Source organism: Carcharodon carcharias, chromosome 8 (genome assembly GCF_017639515.1).
Source record: "Carcharodon carcharias isolate sCarCar2 chromosome 8, sCarCar2.pri, whole genome shotgun sequence".
NCBI lineage: Eukaryota > Metazoa > Chordata > Chondrichthyes > Lamniformes > Lamnidae > Carcharodon > Carcharodon carcharias.
This window is the reverse complement of record NC_054474.1, coordinates 74,992,678-75,013,359: the sequence shown is the minus strand read 5'-3', so window position 1 is coordinate 75,013,359 and position 20,682 is coordinate 74,992,678. Positions and strand designations below refer to the sequence as shown.

The 20,682-nt window shown below is 44.4% G+C and overlaps 1 protein-coding gene across 1 annotated transcript; it reads left to right on the top strand.

Moving 5' to 3' along the window:
* The first annotated feature begins 13,668 nt into the window (after positions 1–13,668).
* LOC121281555 (cytochrome b-c1 complex subunit 9-like) lies at positions 13,669–13,851 on the top strand. Its single transcript, XM_041194517.1, has one exon. It carries the CDS (start codon positions 13,669–13,671, stop codon positions 13,849–13,851), a length of 183 nt encoding a protein of 60 aa, XP_041050451.1.
* The last annotated feature ends 6,831 nt before the right edge of the window (positions 13,852–20,682 follow it).

Below are 20,682 nucleotides of genomic sequence, written 5' to 3'. Positions count from 1 at the left end.
TCGTTGGAGCAGAGAAGACTGAGGGGCAACCTGATCGAAGTGTACAAGATTATGAGAGACATGGACAGGGTGGGTAGTGAGCAGCTGTTCCCCTTAGTTGAAGGGTCAGTCCCGAGGAGACATAAGTTCAAGGTGAGTGGCAAGAGGTTTAGGGGGGATATGAGGAAAAACATTTTTACCCAGAGGGTGGTGATGGTCTGGAATGTACTGCCTGGGAGGGTGGTGGAGGCAGGTTGCCTCACATCCTTTAAAAAGTACCTGGAATGTCATATCTTTCAAGGATATGGGCCAAGTGCTGGTAAATGAGATTAGATAGGTAGGTCAGGTGTTTCTCACGTGTCGGTGCAGGCTCGATGGGCCGATTCTACACTGTGTGATTCTGTGATTCTGTGAACATTCAAAGCTCCTTCAACATCACTTTCCAAACCAACAAACTCTACCACCTCGAAGGACGAGGAAAGCAGATGCATGGAAACACCACCGCTTGCAAGTTCCCCTCCAAGTCACTCACCATCCTGACTTGGAAATATATCGCCGTTCCTTCACTGTCGCTGGGTCAAAATCCTGGAACTCCCTTCCTAACAGTCCTCTGGGTGTTACTACAATACATGGACTGCAGCAATTCAAGAAGGCAGCACACAACCACCTTCTCAAGGTCAATTAGGGATGGACAGTAAATGCTGGCCTAGCCAGCGGCATCCACATACCATGAACAAATTTTTTTTAAAAATCTCCATCAAGTGTCCTGGCAAATTAAATAACTATGGTGGCAGATAAGACTTTAAATCAATATCAGAGACCAAAGCCTCTCCACCATTTACAAGGCACAAGTCAGGAGTTGCCACTTGCATGGGTGAGTGTGGCTCCAACAACACTCAAGAAGCTCGACATTATCCTAAACAAAGCAGCCTGCTTGATTGGGAGCCCATCAACCACCTTAAAAATTCACTCCCGATGCACCGTGGCAACAGTGTGTAACATCTACAAGATACAGTGCAACAACTCACCAAGGCTCCTTCGACAGCACCTTCCAAACCCACATCCTCTACCACCAGAAGGGCAGCAGATGTGTGGGAACATCACCACCTTCAAGTTCCCTCCAAGTCACACAACATCCTGACTTAGAAATATGTTACTGTTCCTTCAATATTGCTGAGTCAAAATCCTGGAACCCCCTTCCTATCAGCACTGTCAGTGCACCTACACCGCTAGGACTACAGGGGTTTAAGAAAGCAGTTCACCATCACCTTCTCAAGAGCAGTTATGGATAGCCAATGATGCCCACATCTCATGGACAAATATTTAAGGATATGGGGGTAAGGCAAGAAAGTGAAGTTGTTGTAAAATTTCAGCCATTATCTGTCAGAATGATGGAGCAGGTTTGATGGGCCATATGGGTTAATCCTATTTCTTCAGACGTTATGCAAGTTTTATCTTCTGTCTGACAAATATGGATTTTAACACTTTAAATTATAGAACTGTGATTTTTTTTAATACATTCCCTAGATGAGTTGTCACTGGTAAAGCTGGCATTTATTGCCTATCCTTTTTAGCCCTGATGATTTGCCACCACAGAAGGCAATTAAGAATCAGCCATGTTATGTAGGACAGGTAGAATAATAGGCCTTACTGGTTGTTTCCTTGCCAAAATAGGATGGTAAACCAGTTATGTTTCTCTGCTAATCCAACAATTTCACGGTGCAAAGAGTCAAAAAGGGGGAAGGAGTAAAGCTGCAGGAAGAAGTGAGGGTGTGTGAGGGAGTCAGGAAGGGTGAAGGAGCAAGGCTAGAGGAAGAAATGAGGCTGGAAGAAGAGGAGTGGGGAGGGGGAAGGACTAATGATGACAGAAGAAGAAAGGGTATCTGAGGAAGTCAGGAAGGGGGAGGGACTAAGCATGGGGGGGATTTTGGGATGTGGGAGGACTAAGGGTGGGAGGGTAGGCGTTTCAAACGGTTGGGGTTGTAGGGGGGGAATGGGTCTGGAGAGAGGAAAGGAGTCCTCCTCCTTTAGAGTGTCTGAGGTCCCAACCTGACTCCTTGAGAGGAAGGTGAAGCCGGATACATCGAGTTGCCCCGTTTCCCTCTTGCACTGCCACTGCAGGAACTCACCCTTGGCTCCCGCGATGAAGTGCAGGATGAGTTGGGAGACCAAATCTGGAGGCTCGTCATCCAACTCAGACCTCACAGATGCTTGATCCTTAAAAGTCCTCCGAGTGCCAGGGAGCTTGGCTGAACCTTTCACCTGCTCCTGTGGACACGTGTCCATACGGTGACCAGCAGATTGTGAACCTGAGCTTGCTCTAGATCTAGGCCCCACTGAGGTGTGTGTCTCTGTGCTGGTAGAGGGTGTGGGTAAGCACCATGATGGGTTTTACAGGCCGCTTATTTCCAACTCTTCAATGGAGGAGGTGTCGTTTTGGCTGGAGGTCAGGACCTGGATGGAGCTGAGGGTGTCGCTCACTTGACAGAGCTCCTTGTAAACAAAAGTAGGGTTAAGTAGTACATGGCAGTAAAGTCAAAGGCAGGGGATAGACACTCACGTTTGAGAGAGGGATGAATGTGGTGCAGGATCCTCTCTGCCAACCTCAGCGTCACCGTAAGCATGGTCCATGTCATCTCCAGTAAGCGCAATGGCACACTCCTCAAAGTGAGTGAGGGGTCTAATGTGTGCTACTAGACCATGATCTGAGAACTCTACCTGGTGGTGTGAGCCAGCTTCTCCTGCATGAAAACAGATGGAGAGGGTATGAGCAGGACACATGGCACTGTGTGGAATGTTTATGTGGTGACTGGAACCATGGACGTGAGCTCGGGAGTGTATGCGACTGATGGAGATGTGAGGACATGTGTGAGAGTTAGTGGCATTGTCCCTTGAGGTGTGAGATCAATGTGGATGTGTGATGGGTTTGTGAATGTGCGAGCTAAGATTGATGAGAAGAGTGAATTACCTTGGCATAACAGATGAGGCCATTCATCCTGTAGCTGCTCTGGGTGGCTGTCCTTCTTTGCAGGACATTAGCGCTGACCATCACTGCCACTGCCTCCCGTGTTGGATTGGTGATGCTGCTGCCCCTCCTGTGGTCAGAGCAGGGACAAAAGACATTGTGGCGGGCTTCCATGGCATCCAAAAAGCACTTGAGGGATGCGTTGCTAAACCTGGGGGCTACAGTCGTTTTGTCTTTTGGGGTCATCCTGTGCAGCAGTCATGGACTGGAAGCATTGAGAGATGTGCAGGCGGTTGCACTATTAAATATGGCGCCTGGCGTGATGAAATGGTGAGGTTGATGGTATGGCGGGTGAACGAGAGCCTGCTCGCCATGGAAATGGCGCATTTCCCAGGAATGCATAATTACTGCAGTGAATTTGGGACGATATGGTGTGAAAAGCCGCCATCGCAGCCAGTGGGTAAAACATCATTTTACACGGTGGCTACCATACATAGTGCAAATCTGGGACGATTCTGCCTACACTCACCTTTACTGGTGTTGGCTTTTTACTTCTAGATTTTATCAAAAATGGAACTCAAATTCTCAAAACTGTTGTGGTGGGATTTGTCCCCCAGATCATCAATCCAAGCCCCTTGATTATTAGTCCAGTAACATAACCACTGTTGCATTCACCCTAACCGATTAATTAAAGGTGCTCAGTTATCAAACTACTTCACTTCCATAATCTGGATGTTCTGATGAAGAGTCATACGGACTCGGAACGTTAACTATGTTCCTCTCCGCAGATGCTGCCAGACCTGCTGAGTTTTTCCAGGTATTTTTATTTTTTTTTTTTAATTTTTTTGATTGAATAACCTTCTGTCTATACAAGGGGAGAAACAAAATGCTGTGAGAGAGAAATCTCAGTACAGGAACCAAACATTTTCAATTCTGTCAGAAAAGGTTGGTAGAACTCTTTTCTGAAAACTCCTGTTTTATTTTTCTGAATAAAAGTGACAATGATAAGTGGGCACCATTCATCAGATGATTTTATATTGACTTTAAGAGCCTTCAAGTATCTGCACTTCCTCACCTCTTTAACTGCACAGTGGCACTATGATTACTCATGCCCAACAGGAAGTTGGTTGCTGAAATCATCGTCCTCTGGTGCACTGTGCCCAAATTATAGCATGAGGACTCAGGTGTATTGCCTCATGCACAGGGTAAGCTGGCATTGTAATAACCTTATTACTTGATGAAAAGGCCCTCAGATGTACGTGGGACCACAGTACTCAGAATGTGAACACTGTTTCAATATCAGTGCTGGGATTTTCTGCCTACTAACTGAGTGCTCAGAAACCTAGCTCAGCTGGAAAGTCCTGACAGAAAATGAGGAAAGAAAAAGCAACAAGCCTTAAGCATCAGTACCAAGGTGAAGCATAAATATTATTGTAAAGGAGCAGCACCGAACACATATGTTCACGATAGAAAGCTGTAGTTTTAAAAACAACATATGTGAAGAAAGTTGAACTGGCACAGAAAAATGCTAACAAGAATTTAGCAAGTAAGGTATTAGAAGTGAAAATAGCAGTTCTGCAAATTAAATTTTGAATGCCATAAAAGGGAAAAAGAAGACATTTATTTGGGCCAACTTACACTCGATTTCCATTGACCATAAGGCCAAAACTGTCACATAATAGAAAGACGCAAAGCTCAGGCGAGGATTCCCAAATCTGAAGCAGCTTTTTGCCCTTTGAAGAGACAATGGTGGATCTTATTGAGGAAAATTGAGCTTGGAAATTGGTTGAGAGTATAGAAGTTGTCCTATGTGGTAAAATATTCTGACACTTACACTCTATGATCTAGTCCTCAACAGAATGCACTGGTCTTTGGAGAATCACTCATGCAGCGCATATCTCAGAATACTGTGGCATGGTCAGTAATTGGTGGGGAGATAGGAAACAGTAGTATATAAATATAAACGTAAGGAGATGGTGGTTCAGTTGTACAGAGCCTTGGTCAGATCCCATCTGGAGTACTTCACTAAGTTTTCCGAACATCAGGAAGGATATTATTAGCCTGGATGGGGATGCAGCACAGATTTACCAGGATAATAATAGGGCTTAAAGGGTAAATTATGAGCTCAAGTTGTATAAACTTGGCTTATATTCCTTTGAATTTACAAGGTTGAGGGGTGATCTAATTGAGATCTGTCAAAGAATAGAAACACAACAGGGTAAATAGAGGAAGAAAAGCTATTTCGACTGGGGATGGGGGAATCCAGAATAAAAGGACATCATCATAAAATTAGAGCTGTACCATTTATGAGTGAAATCAGGAGGCACTTTTTCAAACAAAGTGTAGTGGAGATGACTGCCATGTCAACTGAAATTTTCAGGACTGAGGTTGGTAGATTTTTGTTTGTCAAAGGCATTGAGGCTTATGGAACAATGGTGCTTGACAGTTCTGAGCAAGCCGAATTAGCAGCTGATGCACAATGAGCAGTATTTTATACTAAATCTCATTTTCAGTACATTGTGATATCAGTTTGAAAAGGACGCAGAAAGCGATAGAGTGGGAGAGACTTCAGTTTAAAAAGGACACGGAGCGGCAGGGACTTCAGATTTAAAAAGACACAGAGAGCAACAGGGACTTCAGTTTGGATACCTTGCTGGGAGTCAGAGCGGAGCAGAGCGGACCTGCGGGAGACAGTCAGGAGCTGAGGAGCACACTGATTCACTGTTTCAGCTGCTGGGAAGCTGCAGTCCGGGAAAAAGAGAAAAAGCAACTCTGATGTCACAGGAAGCTGGTAAGTTGATTGGCCGTTAAGTGCTCAGTCTAAGGGACGGTGTGAGAAAACAGCTTAGGACAGGCGAGTTCAGGGAGATCTATAAATAAAAAGAACTAAAACTTTAAAATAATAAGCCAAAATTTTAAAACTTTAAAATTAAAATCAAACAATAAAGATAAAAAAGCAATAAAAATAAAGTAATTTAAACATCTAAACACATACCTTATAGTTAAGAAACATATAACCTTTAGTTGCCAGTGGTACTAGCATTCAATAAACATAGTAAATTGTAGCTTACATAAGAAGAAAGTAATTAAAGTAAATTAACCAAATAACATAAGTTATAATGGCGGGACAGATGTTATGTTGCAGCTGTGAGATGCGGGAGCTTTTGGATGCCAAGGCGATCCATGACAAACACGTCTGCAGGAAGTGAAAGCAGCTTGAGGGATTCCGGATCAGGATTATTGATCTGGAAGCTGAATTACAGACGCTGCGCAACATTAGGGAGGGGGAGAAATACCTGGATATTTGGTTCCAGAAGACAGTCACACTTCTTAGAAGAGGGTCATCCGTTTAGGTCAGCTGTGGGGGACAGGAAGGTGTGACTGTCGTGAGGCAGGTAATGGGGCCAAGCAGACAGTAGTGGAGGAGCCTCAGGCCTTGCAGCTGTCAAACAGGTTTGAGGTGCTCACAACCTGTGTGGATGAAAGCAAAGTCTGCAAGGTGGATGAGCTGGCTGGCCATGGCACTGTGGTACAGGAAGCTGTTCAACTGGGGGAACAGGAAGGAATGTAGTGGTAGTTGGGGATAGTATAGTGACGGGGATTAACACTGTTCTCTGCAGGAAAGAGTGAGAGTCCAGACGGCTATGTCACCTTCGCGGTGCCAGGGGTCGGGACTTCTGCTCAGGGCTAAAGAGGAACTTGCAATGGGAGGGGGAGAATCCAGTTGTCATGGTCCATGTAGGTACCAATGACATAGGTAGAGCTGGGAACGAGGTTCTGCAAAGTCAGTATGAGAAGCTAGGTACCAATTAAGAAGTAGAACCTCAAAGGTAATAATCTCTGGATTATTACCTAAAACATGTGCAAATTGGCATAGGGCAAGTAAGATTAGAGAGGTGAATGCTTGGCTCAAAGATTGGTGTGGGAGAAGTGGGTTCTGGTTTGTGGGACACTGGCATCAGTACAGGGGAATGTGGGGGCTATACCTTTGGGATGGTTTACACCTGAACCGTGCTGGGACGTGTGTCCGTGTAACTCACATAACTAGGGAAGTAGAGAGGGCTTTAAACTAAACAAGCGGGATGAGAGATGAAGCTTGGGTAGAAATAGCAATTCAAGGCATGGTGTCAAGACAGGAGAGCAAAATAGTAATATGAGAAATGAGGGTCAGAGAATGGCAGGAAGGGACAGAGAGAAAAAAACCTAAGAATATATCAACAGTCAAGACTAGATGTTACAAAGGTAACAAAAAGGCAAAACTGAAGGCTCAGTATGTGAATGCGCATAGATTCATGACAAAATAAATGAATTGATGGCCCACACTGAAGTAAATAAATATGATCTGATAGCAATTACAGATATGTGAATGCAGGATGACAAAGGTTGTGCCCTTAATATTGATAGGTACGTGACATTCAAGAAGAATAGGAAGCTAGCTAAAGGTGGAGAGGTTGCACTGTTAACCAAAGAGGGCATTGGTGCAGTAGTTAGAGATTACCTATGTTCAGGAGATCAGGACGTAGAATCAGGTTGGGTGGAGATGAAGAATAGTAGAGGAAAAATGTCATTAGTGGGAGTGGTCTATAGGCCCCTAACAGTAGCCATAGTGTAGGACAAAGTATTCAAGAGAAAATATTGTGTACTTGTGATAAAGGGATGGCAATAATCATGGGTGAGTTTAATCTACACATAAACTGGAAAAATTAGATTGGCAGTAGTAGCCTGAATGAGGAGTTCTTAGAATGCTTTTGAGATAGTTTCTTAGAGCAGCATGTTCTGGAGCCACCCAGAGAGCAGGGTTTATTAGATTTGACATTGTGTAATGTGACAGGATTACTTAATGACCTCAGAGTAAAGGTACCCTCAGGTAGTAGCGACCACAGTATGATTGAATTTTACATCCAGTTTGAAAAGGAGAAGAGTGGGCCTAAAACTAGTATCTTAAACTTAAATAAGGGAATGAAAGCTGAGCTAGCTGAAGTGAACTGGGAAACTAGCCTAGAGGACAGAAGAATACAGAAGCAGTGGCAGACATTGAAGGGGATATTTCAGAGTATTCAGAATACATACATTCCCACTATAAAGAAAAATTCTAAGGGGAGGACCCACCAACCGTGGTTAACTAGAGATTTTAAGGAAAGCATCAAACTTATGGAAAAAGCATACAGCTCTGCAAAGTTGAGTGGCAGGACAGATGATTGGGCAGAATATAAAGAACAGCAGAGAATGATTAAAAGGTTAATCAGGAGAAAGAAATCAGAGTATGAGAGAAAGCTAGCTAGAAACTTAAAAACAGATAGCAAGAGTTTCTATAGGTACTTAAAAACGAAAAGAGTAAGGGAAGTGAGGATTGCTCCTCTAGAGAGTGACAGTGGGGAGTTAATAGTAGATAATAAGGAAATAGCAGAAGAAATGAACAAATATTTTGCTTCTGTGTTCACTACAGAGGATACAAAAAACATTCCAGTGATAGCTGCAAATCAGGAGGTGAATGGGAGAAAGGAACTTGGTGAAATTGAAATCACTAGGGAAATGGTACTGAGCAAATTGATGGAGTGCAAGCTGGCAAGTCTCTGGGTCCTGATGGATTACATCCTAGGGTCTTTAAAGAGGTGGCTAATGACGAAGCTGGTGTTAATTTTCCAAAATTTGCTGGATTCTGGAAAGGTTTCATCAGATTGGAAAGTAGCAAATATAACCTCTCTATTCAAGAAAGGGGGGAGGCAGAAAACATGAAACTATAGGCCAGTTCGCTTGACATCTGTCAAGGGAAAGTTATTAGAATCGATCATTAAGGAGGTTATAGCTGGCTACTTAGAGAGATCAAGGCAATCAGGAAGAGTCAGCATGGTTTTGTGAAAGGAAAGTTATGTTTAACCAATCTATTGGAGTTTTTTGAAGGAGTAACATGCACAGTGCATAAAAGGGAGCCTCTGGATGTACTGTACTTGGATTTCCAGAAGGCATTTGATAAGGTGCCACATCAAAGGTTATTACGAAAAATAAAAGCGCATGGTGTAGTGGGTAACATATTAGCATAGATAAAAGACTGGCTGGCTGGCTAAATTTGCAGATGACACAAAGGTAGGTAGGAAAGTATGTTCTGAAGAGGACATGAGGAGGTTGCAGATGGATATAGATAGGTTGAGTGAGCAGGCAAAGATCTGGTAAATGGAGTTTAATGTGGGAAAATGTGAAGTTGTTCACTTTGGCAGGAAGAATAAAAAAGCAGAGTATTACTTAAATGGAGGATGGCTGCATAATTCTGAGGTGCAGAGGGATCTAGGTGTTCTAATACTTGAGTCACAGGAAGTTAGTATGTAGTACAACAAGTAATTAAGAAGGCAAATGGAACACTATCCTTTATTACGAGATGGATTGAACATAAAAGTAAGGATGTTATGCTTCAGTTACACAGGGCATTAGTTAGAACGCACCTCGAATACTGTGTGCAGTTTTGGTCTCCTTATTTAAGGAAGGATATAAATGCATTGGAGGCGGTTCAAAGGAATGAGTGGGTTGTTTTATGAGGAAAGGTTGGACAGACTGGGCTTATTTCCACTGGAGTTTAGAAGAGTGAGAGGTGACCTGATTGAAGTATACAAGATCCTGAACAGTCTTGACAAGGTGGGCGTTGAGAGGCTGTTTCCTTTTGTAGGTGAGCCCAGAACTAGGGAGCACTGTTTTAAAATTAGTGGCTGCCCTTTTAGGATGGAGATGAGGAGAAATGTTTTTCTCTCAGAGGGTTGTGGGACTTTGGAATTCCCTACCTTAGAAAGTGGTGGAGGCGGCGTTATTGAATATTTTCAAGGCAGAGGTAGATAAATTCTTGTTCGGAAAGGAATCAAAGGTTATCGGGGTTAGATGGGAATGTGGAAATTGAAACACCAGAAGATCAGCCATGATCATACTGAATGGCAGAGTGGTCTTGAGGGGCTGAATGACCCACTCCTGTTCATATTTCTTATGTCCTTATGTTCATTGAGATCGTAAAATCTATTCAATGCAAAATGTCTGGTGGGTCTATTTGCTGAGATTTTTTAATCAACATAATATGGCTATGCAGGGTTGGATGGGATGACCAATTTTAAACTTCGCTTATAGAATATGAGAATCGCTGGCTAGGCCAGCATTATTGTCCATTCCTAATTGCCCTTGAACTGAGTGGCTTGCTAGGCCATTTCAGCGGGTATTTAAGAGTCAACCACATTGCTGTTGATCTGCAGTGATAAATGTACTTTTAGTTGCTTTTACTTGCGAAGCAAATGCCATTATTACCTTCACAGATTAGTTTGCTTTCAATTAGCAGATGGGGCAGGATTTTCCCCTCATCAGGCGGGCGTGGTGGGTTGGCCCGGGAGCAGCCGCGAAGCTGACAGTCGTCCGCGATCGGGTCCTGACATCGATTTCACGCTGACTGGCCAATTAACAACCAGCCAGCGTGAAACATGCACTGCAATGCTGCCGAGGTGGGGCCTGGAGGAGGGCAAATGCGGAAGTTCACTCATGCACGCGAGTGCATGCAATGAAAGCTCCCTAAGGCACAGAGCTACCTCATTGAGCTGAAGACTTAAAAAATCAGAAATTAAAAGTTTATCAATATTAAAAACATGTCCCTCATGTGACTCTGTCACATGAGCAGGCACGTGTTGTAAATGAAATTTAAAACATTTTATTTAATTTTTATTTGCTGTTGGAAACCTCATCCTGCCCGTGGATGAGGCTTCCTAAAAAATCCAAAGGCCGCTTGGCCTTTTTGCCTGCCTATCAACAGTAAGGTTGGACAGGCAGCAAAACATTTCATTCAATTATAACATTAATGGCCTTAATAAGCCTGTTAATTGTCGGCGGGAGCACTGCCGACTCCCACACACGCCCACCAACCAAAATATCCCGCGAGTGTGTGATGATGTCGGGACACTTGCTCAACCTCATCGCACATCATTTTATGCTTCAGCAGGTCGAGCACGCGCCCAATGGCTCAGTGCAAATTTCTGCCCATGCTATTTGGATATTGTGTATATTTTCCATTGCATGGGTTTTCAGGTGATTTTTATTCTTTCATGGGCTGTGGAAATTGCTGGCTAGGCCAGCATTTATTTACCGTCACTAATTGCCCCTGAGAAGGTGATGTTGAGCCACCTCCTTGAACTGCTGCAGTCCATGTGGTTTAGGAACATCCACAATGCTGTTGGGAAGAGTTTCAGAACTTAATCCTCTAACATCATAGATGACCTTAAAAGCACCAATGTTAATTGTATAAATCCAGGTTAAGCATATAATCTTTAGAGTGATTGACCTAAGTGGAGTTGGTGTATTTGGTGACCTTCGGAGAAGGTGTGTTTGGCCAGTTCCTCTGGCAGCATGAGGTGGGCGGTGCTCTGGATCTCCCTGGCTGAGATGGTGAGGTGCTTGTTGTAGTGAATGAGATGCAAGGCCTCGGAGGTAATCTGCTCGAAAATGTTGACAACGAAGGAATTCATAACACTTATGGACGTGGATGCGATCCTGGTGGGAGGGTGGATCTGGGTCAGCATCCTGTACATGTGAGTGGAATAGCTCTGCTTGTGAGATTTCCTCCACTTCTTGGGCAGCTTCTTGGTGACTTTAGTCAGTGGCTGCTTCAACACCTTGTGGGACACACCGCCTTTAGCTGCAGCTGCCACCTCAGGCATTCCACTCAATTTGGACCTATACAGGTAGGGGGGCATTCATTTAGTTGTGCACAGAGAAAGGGACACTTATTGACACTGGTGGTGGGTTTAAAGTTCGGAGCTATACAATTATAACGTCTCACTTTGTGAATAAAGATAAAACTGAGTAAAGATTGACTACTGATCTCCTCCTTCACCAAATGACTGTCAAAAGTTTAACAACTGACCTTGCGTTAATTGTATACTAATTGTAATATAAAAGCAAAATACTGCGGATGCTGGAAATCTGAAGCTAATACAAAAAATGCTGGAAAAACTCAACAGATCTGACAGCATTTGTGGAGAGAAAGACAGAGTAACGTTTCGAGTCTGTATGACTTCTTTAGGGCAAAAGAGAAGTACAAATCTGGTGAAATATATACTGTTTAAGGGGGGGGGGGTGGAACAGATGAAGCTGGATAGAAGGCCAGCGATAGGTGGAGGCAAAGGAGAGATTGCGAAAGATGTTATAAACAAAAGGTCAAAGGGGTGTTAATGGTGGTGATACTGGCTAAAGGAGGTGCTCATGGTGACATTAAGAGTAGAAAGCAGAATGAGCAAGTGACAGATGGCCCTTGTGGGGGTGGGGTGGAGGGAGGGGATGGTGGTAGGAAAATAATCGAAAATAGGCTAAAAGGTGGGGATAAAACAATGAATGCAAATGGAAATAAATATTTTTTTAAATGAAAATAAATGGAAAAATAAATAAATACATAAATAAATAAAAATTGAAAAATAAAAATGTGCATTGAAAAAACGGGATCAAAAAGGGGAGAGGATGGAGGAGAGAGTTCATGGTCTGAAGTTGTTGAACTCAATGTTAATTCTAGAAGGCTGTAAAGTGCCTAATCGGAAGGTGAGGTGCTATTCCTCCAATTTGCGGTGAGCTTCACTAGGACATTGTAGCAGGCCAAAGACGGACATGTGGGCATGAGAGCAGGGTGGAGTGTTGAAATGGCAAGTGACAGGAAGGCCTGGGTCATGCTTGTGGACAGACCGAAGGTGTCCTGCAAAGCGGTCACCCAGTCTGCATTTGGTCTCTCCAATGTAGAGGAGACCGCATTGGAAGCAGCGAATGTAGTAGACAAAATTGAAGGAACTGCAAGTGATGTGCTCCTTCACTTGAAAGGAGTGTTTGGGCCCCTGGACGGTGAGGAGAGGGGAAGTAAAAGGGCAGGTGTTGCACCTTCTGCGATTGCATGGGAAGGTACCATGGGAAGGGGTTGAAGTGTTGGGGGTGGTACGGGAGTGGACCAGGGTGTCCCAGAAGGAACTGTCCCTACGGAATGCCAACGGGGGCAGGGTGAATGGAAGATCTGTTTGGTGGTGGCATCATGCTGAGTTGGTGGAAATGGTAGAAGATGATCCTTTGAATGCGAAGGATGATGGGATGAAAAGTGAGGACAAGGGGGACTTTATCATGGTTCTGGGAGGGAGAGGAAGATGTGAGGACAGAGACATGGGAGATAGGTTGGACACGGTTGAGGTATCAATCACTGTGGGGGGAAACCTTGGTTAAGGAAGAAGGAGGATATGCCAGAAGTGCAGTTTTGGGAAGTGGCATCATTGGAACAGATGCGATGGAGGTGAAGGAAATGAGAGAATGGGATGGAGTCCTTACAGAAAGCAGGGTGTGAGGTAGCTGTAGGAGTCGGTGGGCTTGTGGTGGATATTGGTGGATGGTCTATCACCAGAAATTGAGACAGAGAAGTCAAGCAAGGGAAGGGAAGTGTCGGAGATGTTCCATGTGAAAGTGATGGAGGGGTGGAAATTGGAAGCAAAATTGATAAATTTTTCCAAGTCCAGATGAGAGCATGAAGCGCCACCGAAACAGTCATCGAGGTACCGGAGAAAGAGTTGTGGGAGGGGGCCTGAGTAGGACTGGAGCAAGGAATGTTCCACATACCCCATAAAGAGACAGGCATAACTGGGGCCCATGCGGGTACCCATAGCCACACCTATACTAATTGTGTTTAATTGTATGCAGATGGTGTGCATTAACCATGGATTCACTTGTGTCCCTGTGGGAAGATGTCAGTGTTGAGGCAGGTTTACAACTTGATGTTCAAGAGAACTTCCCCCTTCACATTGAACATTTTGCTGGGCTCCATCTTCTTCAAGAGGGTGTTCGACCAAGCCAGAGATGCTGTGTTTGAGCACATCAATGAGGGGAAATTCTGGGAACACATCAAACACAATTATGAGAAAAAGTGAGGAAAAATATATAAAATTCTGTACTGCACGGTGCTTTCCATCTCCTGGAATGTTGCTCCTGGTGAACAGCCCAGCATTACAATGCCATTCACCAGGACTATTAACTTTATCAGACTGTTGACAGATTATTTTGTCAATCTCTGAAAAATGGATTGTTACTGTAATTGAGCTAATGCTGGGTCCATGTATTGAAACAATGACTGAAAAATATAAATACCTAAATTTCTCAAAAAAATGGACACTGAATTAGACTGTGGTTGTTAGATTGGGGGATGCTTGTTTACAATCTGTTACTTGTGCAAATAAATGCATATAAAATTATGTAATGATTGGCTGCAGCTATAAATTTCACCAACAGGCTTTCTGGAGTATAACACCTTTCTCTCCATTGTATTCTGTAGTTTAGTTAGACGGATATGCAGTACTGCACAAATGTGGGGAATGAAGTCCTTCATATTTGCCATAAGAATTTGCAGGGTGTTTGACGCATCTCAAATGTGTGAAATATCGATGCTCCAAGATCAGACTTTGTTGTAGGTAAGACCCACAAACTCCCAATCCCTGAGTTTAACAAGTGAAGGAGGTCTTGTCCTGCCTCCATTCCCTCCTTCTCACCTGGTGCTATGTGATTCACTCACTCCTGTAACTTACCACCTAAATTCCCCAGGATGGATGTACCTGGGCTGTTGTTTGACAAATTTGGTGCTTGCCAAAACAGCATGCTGAGAAGTTCTGGGCCAGGGCGGATAATGTCTTATTGATGTTCTCAGAAACGTATATAATATCAGCAGAACATATGTTAGAGAGTTGACAGTAAGCCAATGGAGCTTAAATGCCAAGATTTTGTGAGTCATATTGTGAACCTGAGTATAAGTGATTAAGTATGGGGAGAAAGAATAAAAGCAAAGGATGCTACAAGGCTCATTGTTTCCTGGATCTCCACAGCCCTTTTGCACAATTTGCAATGCATGAGTGAGATAACCCACATGGAAATTTGCCTCCAATGAATTGACAATGCTTTCAGTAAATGGCTTTCTGGCACTGATGCAAAACTTTTAGGGTTCATTGCAGACACAGATTGTAGGCTGTCTGAATGCTATGCAGTTTACCAGTTGTTACTAAGCATATATTTCTCAATTAGGGAACACATAATAATAGGAAATTGCAGGAAGCAATATATTAGAATTTGAAAATTCATAAGAGTCAACATCATCTGCAAAACATATACATCACCTCAAATAAAACATATAATTAATTCACTTTCATCATGTCTAGCAGCCTGATTTTTCCCTGGTAATGATAATGTCACTTATCCAGCGGCAAACCAAATAGAACTAAATAAAGGCAAAATAGGTAGCAGCATTTGTGATTCTAAATTCATGCAAACAAAATAATTTTGCCCAATTGCACAACTCAGAATTAGTTCAGAGGATGTTCTATCAGTGATTGTTGCTGTGCACCATTCTGATCTACATTTTTGGACCAGCTCATCACCTAGTTCCATGGTGAGGCCTCTTTGCCACAATAATATGGCCCAGCATCCAGCTTACACTCTAATCTTCCCCCACACACTAAAGTCTTGCCACTCACTGCTCTAAGCATCTGAAACTGTTTTTTCCACACTCAGTGGTGACCTAATGAGAGTTCAGATTGAATGTGTGCATTGTTGTAGCAGTTCACTCTTGGAGAATAAGGTTTGTACAGTGATGTTAACAGCTTTAGTTACACCATGTAGTCCATATTGCTTAGAATCCAGCTATTCACACTTCTTTCATTAAAAAAAGAGCTAGGTCACATTTGATTGCCTCAGAGTGAATGTGTCAAAACACCCCAATTGCCTTAACTTCTAGAAGTCCACATAACTGTCTGGCAATGAACAGTGTTTTTTTTATTCAGTCATGGGATGTAGGCTTCGCTGGCTGGGCCAGCATTTATTGTCCGTCCCTAATTGAACTTGAGAAGGCCTTGGTGAGCTGCCTTCTTGATCCACTGTAGTCCATGTGCTGTTAGGAAGGGAGTTCCAGGATTTTGACCCAGCGACAGTGAAGGAACGGCGATATATTTCCAAGTTAGGATGGTGAGTTACCTGGAGGGAAATTCCAGGTGGTCATGTTCCCGTCGATCTTCTGCCCTTGTTCTTCTAGATGGTAGCGGTTGTGGGTTTGGAAGGTGCTGTCTAAGGAGCCTTGGTGAATTCCTGCAGTGCATCTTGTAGATGGTACACACTGCTGCTACTGGCGTCGGTGGTGGAGGGAGTGAATGTTTGTTGAACGGGTGCCAATCAAGCAGGCTGCTTTGTCCTGGATGGCATCAAGTGTCTTGAGTGTTGCTGGAGCAGCACTCATCCAGGCAAGTGGGGTGTATTCCATCACACCCCCGACATGTGCCTTGTAAATGGTGGACAGGCTTTTGGGAGTCAGGAGATGAGTTATTCTTCACAGGATTCCTAGCCTCTGACCTGCTCTTGTTGCCACAGTATTTATATGGCTAGTCTAGTTCAGTTTCTGGTCAATGGTATTCCCAGGATGTTGATAGTGGGGGATTCAGTGACGGTAATGCCATTAAACATCAAGGGGCAATGGTTGGATTCTCTCTTGTTGGAAATGGTCATTACCTGACACTTGTATGGCATGAATGTTACTTGCCACTTGTCAGCAAAAGCCTGGATATTGTCCAGGTCTTGCTCCATTTGGTCTGAGGAGTTGCGAATGGTGCTGAGCGTTGTGCAAACATCAGCGACCATCCCCACTTCTGACCTTATGCTGGAAGAAAGGCCATTGATAAAGCAGCTGAAGATGGTTGGGCTGAGGACACTACCCTGAGTAAATCCTGCAGGGGTGTCCTGGAGCTGAGATGACTGACTTTCCAACAACCACAACCATCTTCTTTTGTGCTAGGTATGAATCCAACCAATGGGGAGTATTCCCCCTGATTCCCATTGACTCCCGTTTTGCTAAGTCTCTTTGATGCCACAGTCTATCAAATGCAGCCTTGATGTCAAGGGCAGTTACTTTCACCTTACCTTGGGAGTTCAGCTGTTTTGTCTATGTTTGAACCAGGGCTGTAATGAAGTCAGGAGTAAAGTGGCCCTGACAGATCCCAAACTGAGCATAAGTGAACAAGTTATTGCTAAGCAAGTGCTGCTTGATAACACTGTTGATGACCACTTCCATTACTTTACTGATGATGCAGAGTAGACTGATGGGGTGGTAACTGGCCAGGTTGAATTTTCCCTGCTTTTTGTGTACCGGATTTACCTGGGCAATTTTCCACATAACCGTGTAGATGCCAGTGTTGTAGCTGTACTGGAACAGCTTAGCTAAGGGAATGGCAAGCTCTGGAGCACAAGCCTATAGTACCATTGCTGGAATATTGTCAGGGCCCATAGCCTTTGCAGTATCGAGTGCCTTCAGCCGTTTCTTGATATCACGTGAAGTGAATCAAATTGGCTGAAGACTGGCAACAGGGATACTGGGGACCTCTGGAGGAGGCCAAAATGCATCATCCACTCGGCACTTCTGGCTGAAGATTGCAGCAAATGCCTTATCTTTTGCACTGATGTGCTGGGCTCCCCCATCATTGAAGATGGGGATATTTGTGGAGCCACCTCCTCCAGTGAGTTGTTTAATTGTCCACCACCATTCATGACTGGATGTGGCAGGACTGCAGGGCTTAGACCTGATCCATTGGTTGTGGCATCGCTTAACTCTGTTTATCACTTGCTGCTTATGCTGTTTGGCATCCAAGTAGTCTGTGTCATCGCTTCAGCAGGTTGACAGCTCATTTTTAGGTATGCCTGGTGCTGCTGCTGGCATGCCCTCCTGCACTCTTCATTGAACCAGGGTTGATCCCCCTGGCTTGGTGGTAATGGTAGAGTGGGGGATATGCAGGGCCACGATTGAGTTCAAGTATATATCCGCTGTTCATGATGGCCCACAGCACCTCATGGATGCCCAGTCTTGAGTTGCTACGTCTGTTCGAAATTTAGCACGGTGGTCGTGCTATACAACACGATCGAGGGTATCCTCAATGTGAAGGTGGGACTTCATTCCCATAACGAATGTGCGGTGGTTTCTCCTATTGATATTGTCAAGGATAGATGCATCTGCAGGTTGGTGAGGGTGAGGTCAAGTTTGTTTTTCCCTCTTGTTGGTTCCCTCATTACCTGCTGCAAATCCAGTTTAGCAGATCTGTCATTTAGGACTAGGTCAGCTCAATCAGTAGTGGTGCTACCGAGCCACTCTCGGTGATGGATATTGAAGTCCCCCACCCAGAGAACATTCTGCGCCCTTGCCACCCTCAGTGCTTCCTCCAAGTGATGTTCAACATGGAGGAGCACTGATTCATCAGCTGAGAGAGGGGCAGGACGTGGTAATCAGCAGGAGGTTTCCTTGCCCATGTTTGACCTGATGCCATGAGACTTCATGAGGTCCGGGATCAATGTTGAGGACTCCCAGGGAAACTCCCTCCCGACCATCAGCCACTGTGCTGCCACCTTTGCTGAGTCTGTCCTGTCGGTGGGACAGGACATACCCAGGGATGGTGATGGTGGCGTCTGGGACATTATCTGTAAGGTATGATTCCGTAAGAATGGCTATGTCATGCTGTTGCTTGACTAGTCTGTGAGATAGCTCTCCCAATTTTTGCACTAGCTCCAGGTGTTAGTAAGGAGGACTTTGCAGGGCCAACAGGGCTGAGATTGCTGTTTTTGTTTCCGGTGCCTAGGCTGATGCCAGGTGGTCTGTCCAGTTTCATTCCATTCTTTGACTTTGTAGTGGTTTGTTACAACTGAGTGGCTTGTTAGGCCATTTCAGAGATAACCAGATTGCTGTGGGTCTGGAATCACGTGTAGGTCAGACCAGGTAAGGACAACAGATTTCTTTCCCTAAAGGGGCATTAGTGAACCAGATGGGTTCATGGCCATCATCATCATCAAGCTTTTAATTCCAGATTTTTATTGAATTCAAATTCCACTATCTGCCGTGGTGGGATTCAAACCTGGATCCCCAGAGCATTACCCTGGGTTTCTGGGTTGCTAGTGCAGCGACAGTAGCACTAGGCCATCACCTACCCTGTTGATGGAATAATCGTACTTCACCTTTATGCCATGGCTTTGATGGTCCGTCCTTGCCTTTCTGCAAAATGTGCCTTGAACCTTATGGAAACCAATATTTTTGAAGATATTTAGCTACAAGTCTGATGAGAACTGCTGGAGTCTATGCAGCTGTGTGCATGTGGTGAAACAAAGCTAATAGAATAGTACACAACCGCTTGGTGCCTATGAGTCTGGAATTTTCCTGTGGCATTTAAGTAATGGACTATGGTGATGTTCATTGCCAGTGGTAGTTCTGGGCAGATGATCATTGTCCTTGCAAACCATCATGAACTAAGGCAGAGCCTCCTTGTTAAGCCTGAACCTATTTAAAAGCAACACTGTTGTAGGAGAATTATTGCTTGTTACCATCTTCTCCACAAATGGCTCCACATTTCATTCATTTCTATTTTTTTTTACTAAATTTAATGAAAGAGAATATGGATTAGTATGTCCACCAAATATATTTTACACATATCCAGTACTAAGTCAACCAACTTATTAGAATCACAACAGATAAAGCTTCCAGAAAGGGAAGTCACAGCCAGATTTCTCCATGAATCCCTAAAGTAAATGGATGAAACAAGCAGGATATAAGGTTAACTTTACAACTTAAAGAATTATTATTTCTATTATTGCTGGAAGACAAGTTATAATGATTGAATGAATTGTGTTTAATCATAACTATTGCTCTGTACATTCATTTGCTGTACAAATTAAAGCTGTGGAATTAAACAAATTATGGGTGGGATCATCCCAGATTTGCACTAAGTGCGTAGTGGGCAGGAAAAAGGACATTTTCCCCACCGGCCGCAATGGCGGCTTTTCATGCCGTATCACCCCAAGGCAGCCTCATTAATTATGCATTCCTGGGAAACATGCCATTTCAAAAGTGGGCGGGCTCTCATTTGCCCGCCCCACCATCACCTCATCACTTAATGAGTGCAGCCGCATGCAAATCTCTCAGGGCTTCAAGACCAGGACTGCTGCACAGATGACATGGCCCCAAAAGGCAAGAAGACTGCAGCTCCCTAATTTAATGACACGTCCCTTGAGTGCCTTTTGGATGCAGTGGAGATCCATCGTGATGTCCCCATCCCCGGCTCTGGGCGGACCAGCAAGCAAGGCCACCAATCCAGCATGGAAGGCAGTGGCAGCAATGGTCAGTGCCAATGCCCTGCAAAAGAGGACAGTCTCTCAGTGCCGCAGCAGGATGAATGGTCTCATCCATTCCACCAGGGTAAGTCACTCTTCTCATCACTCTCAACTCACACATTCACAAACCCATCACACATCTTCAGAAATCTCACATCTCAAGGGACAAAACCACTAACTCTCTCACACACCCTCACATCTCCATCAAGCTCATACCCTCTTAAGCTCATGTCCTCATCCTGTCCATGCAAATAAACTCACCACACAAACATTCTATGCAGTGCCATGTGTCCTGCTCACTCTCTCTCCATCTGTTTTCATGCAGGAGAAACCGGCTTACAACAGCAGGGAGAGGACCCAGACCGGGAGTGGACTGGCCCACATTAGGCCCCTCACCCACTTTGAAGAGCGTGCTGTCGCGCTGACTGGTCAAGACATAGGCCTCTTGCCTGCGGCGGCAGTAAGGTCGGCGGTGAACGCTGTCATGAGGATCCTGTATCACATCATCCCTCTCTCAATACAACTGTGAGTGCTCTCTCTCCTGCTTTTGACTCTGCTGCCATGCACTAATTATCTCTACTTTG

Bases quoted from the DNA above. Each gene is read 5' to 3' on its own strand.
- LOC121281555 (XM_041194517.1), top strand. From the start codon at position 13,669: ATGTCAGTGTTGAGGCAGGTTTACAACTTGATGTTCAAGAGAACTTCC.